Source organism: Accipiter gentilis, chromosome 1 (genome assembly GCF_929443795.1).
Source record: "Accipiter gentilis chromosome 1, bAccGen1.1, whole genome shotgun sequence".
Classification (NCBI taxonomy): Eukaryota; Metazoa; Chordata; class Aves; order Accipitriformes; family Accipitridae; genus Astur; species Astur gentilis.
The window spans coordinates 27921920-27931576 of NC_064880.1; the positions used below are offsets into that span (position 1 = coordinate 27921920).

The following is a 9657-nucleotide window of genomic DNA, read 5'->3' on the forward strand; positions in this document are numbered from 1 at the left end:
TGCCTTTGAAATATTGTGACTTGAAAGGCTATACTTTTTGAATTGTTCCATGAATGAAATAGCACAAATTGAGCAGCACAGCTAGATAAGCTTAACTCTTCTCTTCCACTCTATAATTCAGGTGTAATCTGATTGACAGGAGTTGCCCTGATGCTCCACTAGTGCTCTAAAGGGCTTGTGTTATGGCTACTTTAGGCATACTGGTATCAATCATCCTTAGCGGTTGTCTTTACATCCAACTCCCCCAGCTGTTTTCCTGCATTTTTTTGCTAACTGCCTCCCTTCTGCTTACCCATATAGCATGGGCATAGTCTTCTGCTCAATTCAGTTTGAAAGTCAGAAGAGACAGCAAAACAAATACCAAATGGGAGTTTGTGTTCATTTTTTATGTAAAAGATATTTTTCCATCTATGTCCACAAGGGTTCCCTTCATCTCATCCATAGATTTGTTCACTTTAAAAGTCACCAAAGATAAAAACATGATTTCACCAATGCTCATAACAGTCTCCAAAGCCAGCAGTGGGACATTTGATGACATTACTCTACTCTACTGGTCTGCACAGAAAGGCCAGGTTGTCGGCTCTTCCTTGCATTGGCAAGGGGCAGGGTCACGAAATCTTTCTCCTGGATGGGAGGTAGGTATGAAAGGGAAGGCAGGGATGGACTCCTTTGATAGCTTCAGGTCTTGACTCTTATTCTACTGAAGTCCTCTGAGGAAAGACCACTGAAGGCCTCATGCCACAGCAGTGGCCTTGGCAGGAGGCAAGTTAGGAGCAGGGACACACACTGTGTCAAGGAACCACAGCAGCTTTCTATCAAAGGCTAAGGACCAGAGAGCAACAATCACTTGCAGGTATTACTGCTGCTCTGCTGTGGGACACTCTCCTGAGCAGAGCAAGCAAATGACAGAGTAAGGAAGGAAAGATGTCCTCTACTGGCCTATTTTTGAGGAGCACACACCCTTCAGTGATCCAGCCCAAGGAAGAAGCATTTTGACACCCTATTTAAACTATTTTTTTTTGCCTTTTGAAAGCAGCTTTTCTTTGAAGTGACAAACATCTTGCTAACAAATTTAAATCATATGGGCTCATATCATCAGCACTCAATCTTCAAACCTTTGGCTGCAGAAAGCCTGCTCAGAGCAACACAGGCTCTTCACAAACTCTGCACCATGCAATTATGTATGTTACCCTTCCCTAAAAAGGCCCCAAGCATTCTGCTTACCTATATAGCATGGGCATATTCTTCTGCTCAGTTCAGTTCGAAAATCAGAAGAGATGGCAAAACAAATACCGTATGGGAGTTTGTGTTCATTTTTTATGTAAAAGATATTTTTCCACCTATGTCCACAAGCCTATGGATAAAAAACAAACATGATATTTGACACAGAAGCATAAGAAAGGTGAAGGCAGTCTGACAAACAGACAGGCAGCTCTAGCAGTTAATACATACAATGATAGATCCATTTTCTTTTGGCTGCCTCGACAAGCTGACACCCAGCCACTGATTATCACGCTCTTCCAAACAAGTCTTCCCACAGCGTTCTCCATTGGGGTTTCCTAGGACACAAAGACCAATGCTCTGAACAGGGGGAGAAGCTGAAGGGCTACATGGTGGGTATCAGGAGCGCCCAAGAACTCTATGGGGAGACTGCAGTAAATCAGGTTTGATGGATCTAAGCTCTGTCTTACACAGGCCATCGAGACTTTTTGCTTTCTTCTTGAACAAAGGTACAATTGCATGTAGCCAAAGGGAGCATAACTGGTTCTGAACATGATAGGTTGGCAGTGACGATTGGCTTCTCCGTCGTTATTGAAATTAAGATAGAAAGTGACATTATACTCAATCTGATGAAGGCCTGGCTTTGCAAGTGTTCTTCAGCCTAAAAGTTCGTAAGAAACACAAGTAATACCCGTGAGCGCTACCTAAACTCTAACCTAAAGCAAGCATCTCTCCAACCACATATCTGTTCGTAGCAGACCTTAAAATTATCTCTATAGCAAATGGCTATCAAATAAAGGGTGAATAACTGCAGTCTCTATTGGGGATGTCAGATCATTATGTATGCATGTCCTGTGTACTCCTTATACTGTTGCAATTATTTAGCAGTAGCCCCCAAAAGGCTACAGTGTTGCCAAGTCAGCAAATATTTGCTTCCTTCAAGAAAGCAGTAGTGGTACCCATGGTAAGGAGAAGCTACACATCTGAAAGTATTCTAAGTTATATAAAGCAAGCTTTTCATTTGCAAAACATTCATATGAATAATCATTAACAAATTACTGAACCACTATTTTCTATGCATCAGCATGACACAGTTTATGAAAAAACCCACTTCTTATAAAGTAAGGAAACACGTCATTTGAACAAGCTCTTTTGCATAATTTTTAAGACTTCCCCAGATTCAATGCAGTTACTGGTGAACCCAAAACTTTTGAGGTTTAAGGGGGTTAGTTACCCAGAAGAGGGCGCCAATACAGATCACAGAGTACCGGGGACATTGTTTGACAGGAGGAAAGAAAAAAAAAAAAAAAAAAAATCAACTCCCCCCCACCCCCCAAACTGTGGTGGCACCAGAGCTGAAATTTATTACTGTCCAATGCACTAGAGAGTTTAAATAAATACACTCCTAATTTAGTGGACTTGTTACATTCCTTTTACAGAATATACAACTGCACAATATTGATTAAGTATGGAAATAGAATAAATGGATGCACCTAGTCCGGTACCTAGCCAGGAGAAAGATGAATAACTGTGGGCTTTGCTACATACATTCTCACAACCAACACTGACTTAAACGATTTTATACCTAGGATGGCATGGACTTTTAAAAGAGAAAATACCAGATTAGAGGAATCCAAATAATTCTTTTTCACGTGGTAAGAAAATGTCAGGAGAAACATTAGTAGGAATAAAACCCAACAACCATCCTTATTTCAGAGCTTGTTCCCTACTGTTTTGTGACAGGCCTAGCAATTGACATTTGTCTGAAGAAACTGCTGGAGCCCTGATTTCTTCTACTTCTGTACTACCTCCCCACTTCTTTTTCCAAACTTCACACTTTCTTCCTGCTTAGATAGAGAGACCAGGGTACTGCAGTCCAGAACCCCTCACCATACTGCAGAGAGGATGATGCACCCTGCGCACCACAACTATACTCTACCTTCTTTGAAAAATAACACCCTTCACAGGGTCAAGAGGCATCTGGCCCTCCTTCATCTCTTCTTTACTACTTCCTCTCCCAAGTGCCTCAGCACTCACAATAACAACACATTCAATTGTCTTTGGGCCAAGAGATTTTATGTTACTGTAATTTAATAACTCCTGTAGGTCACCTGAGGAATGGTAATTAACAAATGTGGGCTCTTACTCCAAGACAAGCACGAAGTAAAATGCATTACTTCAAAAATCTGCTAAAAAGAAGTTGATTTTTCTGCACGTTGTCAGTTACGGAGGTTTAAGAGATAAGCTTCTGAATTCTCCTACTTGGCTAATGTCAGCGACATGAACTTCCACATACTGAATATATACCATTTTCAGACACAAGTTTGGGATTTAGTTTTGGAATTTAATTTTAGAGTTATGTCATTTAGAACTCCTCACTTCCCAAGGGAGACATTTCTATGCTTTGCATGAATTATAGGACACACTAATCTGATTGAAATCTCCTCAGAAAACAAAATTCCATTACACTCCCATGTGTAAGAATTAATCCTCCTTTAAATCACAAAAGGCACTTCTGATAACTCCCTTCTAGCAATGTTTTCCATCCTTTTATGACAATGACTTACCTGGGACTTGCTTTATAGCATATGTGGATTTGCAGGAAATGGAAGAAGACCAGTGTCATAAATTTAGATCTCAAGAGGCTTTCTGAGACTTTTTTATCAATAAGTCAAACAAGACAAGATAATGATGACGTGAGAGGTAAAAGGAAGTTTCGCTCATCTCAGCACTTCATTCCTGTGCCTACTTCAGAGGTCTGTGATAAGAAAAAGCACCACGATTCTTTCATGCTCATTGGATTGTATTCCGCTTTTGCTTGGCTCCACCATATGTTCTTGATTCAGGTTCACTTTGGCCCTCTGCTGACCTGCTGTCTTAAGTCTCTCTTTCTCTGACTGGCAAGTATTCAACCACCTTGAAGACAATAGGCCTTTGTGGACAAGAGAAGTAGTGAGCTTGACATCCCAGACACCATGATGAGCCCCTACTCAGGCAATGACATTATAAAAGCTTTATCAAATGAGAAAAGAAAATGCTATATTCTGCACAAGCAACAGAGCAGCACTGCATAAACTCACGAGGACACGGCAGCTTGGTTGCCTCAGGGAAAAGGAGCACGCGCTGTCATAAAGTCACCGAGAGATAAGTAATTGCCCAGCCTGTGTACATTACACAGCTGGAAGATACACTTCTGCTATAATCCCTGCTGCACGCATCCACAGAAACATCACAGTCACATACAAATAAGGTCACAACTTATAAAGCCACTTCTAGCTTTGGCCTCAAGGACTCTAACACAGATGTTTGCAATGTCATCTGAGAAACCAGTTTTATGTAACTTGCTCCAGTGCTTTCCATGCCCAACAGCTTCCCATGATCCTTTTTATCCAACCAGAACGCCTCTGGTCCTATTGCTAATTGATTAAAACTACGAAGTCTACTGCAAAGACAACAAGCCTTTGATATCCTGCTCCTAGATGTCAGGGCCTCAACAGACTCTTCTTTCATTCATCCACAGTAATCTTTTCTCTTTTCACAGATTTGATAGGTCCTATCCCTCTTACATCCCTCAAACCACTTCTACCCAAAACATTTTAGTTAAGTGCCAGCTGTTTCTGTAACTCTGTAACAGACCTAGGTCCAGAAGGTCCTGCTTTCCTTGGAATAGTATGGCTATTTCAAAGGAGATCACTGGCACGGTATGAGCAATACAAGTGAGATCAAAAAGCCAAACTATCAAAAGGCAAAACTTACTGAAATTGAACAAACACAGGTCAGCCTTTTGGGAAAACCATTAACTGTTCACTTTTCCATTGTAAGGATTCAGCTGGGGGAGCTAGAGGGCAATTTGTTCATAGGTTAATTGTAGCAGGGACTTAAAGGAATGGTGGAAGACTGAAACTGCAGGCAGAGCTTTCTGGCCTTATGTTAAACAATGTGCACTGAATTTACTGTGTACATTTGTAGTTAAAACTTTTTTTTTCCTTAGACTAGAAGGCAAATTGTATTACTTGTTTCCTGTATTTTTAGCCAACGAATCACTCCGTTTCAAATCTGAGAGCAATTTTGTTAAAGAATTTCTATAATGCTTTACTAGTCCAAAATGTCAAAATACCTAAAGAACTTTGTGCAAGTTCCTCTGCAATAATCTACGACTACCACAAACTGATGTGGGCAAGGTTTTGAAATTCAGAAGACTAGAAAACTGGTAGAAGATGGACACTTAAGTGCTCCAAATAATAAACTTGAAGCACTGTATTTTATATTTGTGCCTAGAGCTTAATTACAAGCCTCTGCATCTAACTTAAATCATAAATAAGCAGTCTAGAATACTTGACAACATTGACAGAAGTACTAGAACTTTCTAGAAAAGAAACTCTAAGAACATTACTCCTCTATTCAGCAATCAGAGAGAGATTTAAAAGTGCCAGCAAGGGGCTGGGAAGACAAAGATTTGCTAGTGCATCTCATAGCAGTGTATGTCACAGCACCTCTTGGCTCTTAAACCAGCCCAGGTCCCTGCAACACCTTGAACAACATCAGAGTTCTCTAAAGTATGCCTGGATGAGTTATTTCCAGGTGCTGGGATGACTGCAGCACAGGACTATTCCCAGCAACTCTTTCTCTACTGAAGAAGCAAATAGGAACGTGTGACATAAAAAAATACAACAGCAGTTTTGTACGATCAGAGGCTTCCTAGTTGTGCATGAATCCTTTGTTAATTAGTTATGCCAGTTTCAAAGCTACGTTAGTGAAAAATAGCAACAAAGTGTTTTAACATATTTATGTCTCTAAGTAATTCACATCCATTTATTACAGAGGCCCAACATTTGGAAAAACCCACTTCTAATGCCTGTTGTCACCTCTACATTTCTATGACTCATAATTACAAACATTACCTCAAAGATTCTTTTACTGAAAGAAACGTGAATTCAAGTATTTAAGAGAAAGATAGAAATAGCCATTTCTCAATTTGCCTGTCCCAGCAATGTAATATATCCCTGCACATTTTTCAAAGGAAATTACCCCATTCTACGAGATCAGAACCCAAACTTGTCACTGGCAAGAATCCGAGCAGAAGAATGACGAGGAGGTCACTGACTGAAAGCCATAGCGTTGATAAAACCATTATGCCCAAAAGTTGCTGACAGCCTGAACGAGTTAGACAAGAGATAATTAAGTTCAGCTTTGCAATTGCAAGTTCCCTTGTGCGTTTCTGTGACCGGCTCGGCAGGACAGCAGAGGCTTAACGAGCCTCAAATACCATCCTACTTCATTTACATCCCATGCACCACAGCGGCCTTTGGCTTCTTCATTGACCTGTTTTACAATGGAGCACTTCTTTTCAGTATCTATTTAACTTCAGAAATACTGTAGACATACCTTAGTGATGTAAAGACGTCATCTAGCACTAAGGGAAACAAACATTTTGCAAAAATCTCTTGCGGTATCACTGTTTTTAAAAGTGCAGGACAAGACAGTGAACACCATTGCCTAACCTGTGGCCTCTAAACCCAGGCATAGAAGGTGTGTTAAATTAAGCCTTTGGAACCACATAAACTTTTTCATTCACCTGTGCATAATTTAATTTAGAATCCCCTAAGGTACTAACGAAAAGCCCATCAAATTACTTCATTAGAGCTTTTGTCTCTTCACTGGCTAAATGAGTAAGTCAGAAAGTACTGCAGGTATATGTAGTTTTCAGAGAACCTGAAACTTTCTACCCTTCCCCTCCTTTCCTTCCTCCACACAGTGAAGGACTATTTTTACCTCCAAACCAGGAGTAGGGGTTTATTGCCTCTTAGCATATGCTATTTCAGCACTTTAGTTGACTACTTTGACTTTTGCAAGCCTCTCCTTACAAACAAGCAGTTGGAGAAAAAAGCTTTTTGTTACGTGCCATTTTTCAATAGATCTAGTATTGGAATGAAATTACTCAAAAAAAAAAAAAAAAAAAAAAAGAACTACTTCAGCTGGAATAAGTTTAACAGCAGTTCCTTGTACGAGTGACTGCTTGTCTTTTCCTTACGTGGCTACAAATAAAGCACCACCATAGTACCTTAGGTTTTTGTAGCTTAGTTGCAAAAAATAACTCTTATTTCTATCTGTACAAACAAAATGGATAGAACCCATCAGTTCTAGGCGTTATGCATAGATGTGTAGAGAAATAATCGTTTTAACATTTTTGTCACAGAATGCTGCGTTCTGCCCTGAAAGCCCATCAGTTCATGGTGCGCTATCACTTTCATTGGTTTCAAATATTTTGAAAACCCTTTCCCGCGCTTATCCTTAATGGGCGGCAAGCTTATAGTTTTAACGGATCGGATGGTCTCGGTCACAGCAGAAGAGAAAGTTCAGGAAGCTTTCTATGCATAGCGTAGGGATAGAATGAATGGTACTGTATGCAAGGGGGACAAGGACAGAGCCCAAAGCAATTTGCGTGTATTCACGGTAACCCATTGCAAAGCGTTCTCCTTTTTGACAAGCATCAAAACACTTGGAAGTTGGATAAGTGCATCGTTACATCTCCCAAGCATGGGGACTGGGGAGGTAGGGAGGCATCAGGTTAAATGTAGGGCCTGGAAAAACCGATTCAGTCAAAAATAGCTTTGGTCCCCTGAAACTCAATTTTTCAACGCATCTGCAAGCAAGGAGAACCCAGGTGCAAGATGACTGTGGTTCCGAGTTACTTCGGGGTGGTTTCTACAAAGGGAAGGCTTTGCAGAAGAAAAGACAATGTAGGCACAGACTTCCACCCCCCACCTCCGAGCTGATTACGCTTGCCCTCTGCTCTGAAAGCTGGAGCAGCTTTCTGCCGAAAAGTACGAGAGACGGACCGAAACTGTCACGAGGCTTTTGAACCGGGTGCTGAAAAGTGCGAAAGAAAACTGCGGGAACGGGAGCTGTCACACGCGATCCCTACATCAGGCTTTGGTGCACTTCGTTCTGTCTACGGGGGAAAAGTGCCACCGTTCCTGCTCTTCGGCAATAGCGCTGATCTCGCCCTGTGGCCAAGGGCAGGCGGCAGCTGAATCCAGAAAGGACGCAGGAGAAACGGCCCGCAGCCCGTTGCCTTGCGGACAGCGGCAGGGGAGCCGCCGGGCGCGCAGGGCGAGCGGGCACCCGGGCACCCACCGTCCCGTCCCGTCCCGTGCCGTGCCGCCGCCGGGGACGCCCCTGCCTCCCGCCGCCCAGCCCGGGCCCCGCCGCCGCCGCCGCCGCCCAGCCCGGCCCCTCCGGGGCCCAGCGCCGGGGTCTCCCCGCCCGCGCCCCGCCGCCAACTCACCCAGCTGGAGCTGCTCGCACCGCCCGCGGGGGTTCCTCCCGATCCGGCACCGGAAAATGGCCCCGGGGTTGGCCACCGAGCTGTTGGCGGGCCAGCTGGCCCGCGGGGCGCCCGCCACGAGCCTGCGGGGCAGAGACGGGCAGCGTGAGGGGCCGCGGCCGGCGGAGCCGGGAGAAGGCGCGACCGGCGGAGCGGGCCCCCGCGGGGGGACGACTCACCATCGCTCCTCGCCGTGGCCGTGCAGGAGAACCGAGTACCCGAAGAGGGTCCCGTTGCCCCCCCGGAAGAGCAGCGGGTGCTGGGTGTCCAGGTTGTAGGCCCGCGCCGTCGGCAGGCACTGCCACAGCAGGAGCAGCGGGGCGGCCCAGCCCGCAGCCCCCCTCGCCCTCCCGCAGCTCCGCATGGCTCCGGCCGGCCGCAGGCAGACGGGCGCCCGGCGCCGGCTTCCCGCCTCGCTCCGCGCCCCCGCCCTGCCCCGCCCCGCCCCGGGACGGCGGCAGCCCGCGCCCTGCGCTGCCTCCGCCACCGGCGGGCTGGGCCCGGGCCGGGCCGGGCCAGGCGGCCCCCGCGCTGGCCGGGGTGGGGGCGTCCCCTCCGGACGGCGGAGGAGTCGCTCGGCCGCGCCGCTTCCTCCCGCGCAGCGGCAGACCCCCTCTCCCTTCCCAGGCGCCGGGGGTCGGGTTTCTCCCCGCCCCGTCCGCGCCTACGGGGGTGCTGCGGAAGGGGCACGGCCCGCGGGACGGCTCCGTATCCCCGGGCAGGGCAGGGCACGGCCCTGTGGGACGCCGCCATCCCGACCCCCGCCCCCGGCGAGGCAGCGAGGGGCTCGGCCCGGCTCCCCTCTCCTCACCTCACCTCACCTCAGCCGCGGTACACCTGCCCGGAGGGCGGCGCGGGGGAGCTGCCGGCGGGCGGCCCGGAGGAGGTGGCGAGCGTTTTGGCGGCAGAGGACGAAGGGAGAGCCAGCGGGCTTTTCCCAAGAACTCCCCGCCGACTTTCCCGCCCCAGCTGCCCCTGAAGCGCCCGGGCCCGGTTAGTTCGGTTTCCTGCTCCCGGAGCCCGTCTCCCCTGAGCACCAGCCGGGGAGCTCCAGCCAAGCGCAGACCCATCTTCGGGGGGGGGGGGGGGGGGTGGGGAACTGTGCGTTG

At 46.6% G+C, this 9657-nt stretch overlaps 1 protein-coding gene across 1 annotated transcript in view; it reads right to left on the reverse strand.

The window, feature by feature from the left end:
• Nucleotides 1-9301, reverse strand: part of ITGA4 (integrin subunit alpha 4) — a 40429-nt gene extending 31128 nt beyond the window's left edge. Inside the window, 7 exon segments of the mRNA XM_049798962.1 lie at nucleotides 1225-1354; nucleotides 1453-1559; nucleotides 8510-8631; nucleotides 8728-9062; nucleotides 9065-9163; nucleotides 9166-9267; nucleotides 9269-9301. Coding sequence (XP_049654919.1) covers nucleotides 1225-1354; nucleotides 1453-1559; nucleotides 8510-8631; nucleotides 8728-9062; nucleotides 9065-9163; nucleotides 9166-9267; nucleotides 9269-9301 — 928 coding nt within the window.
• Nucleotides 9302-9657: the final 356 nt, after the last annotated feature.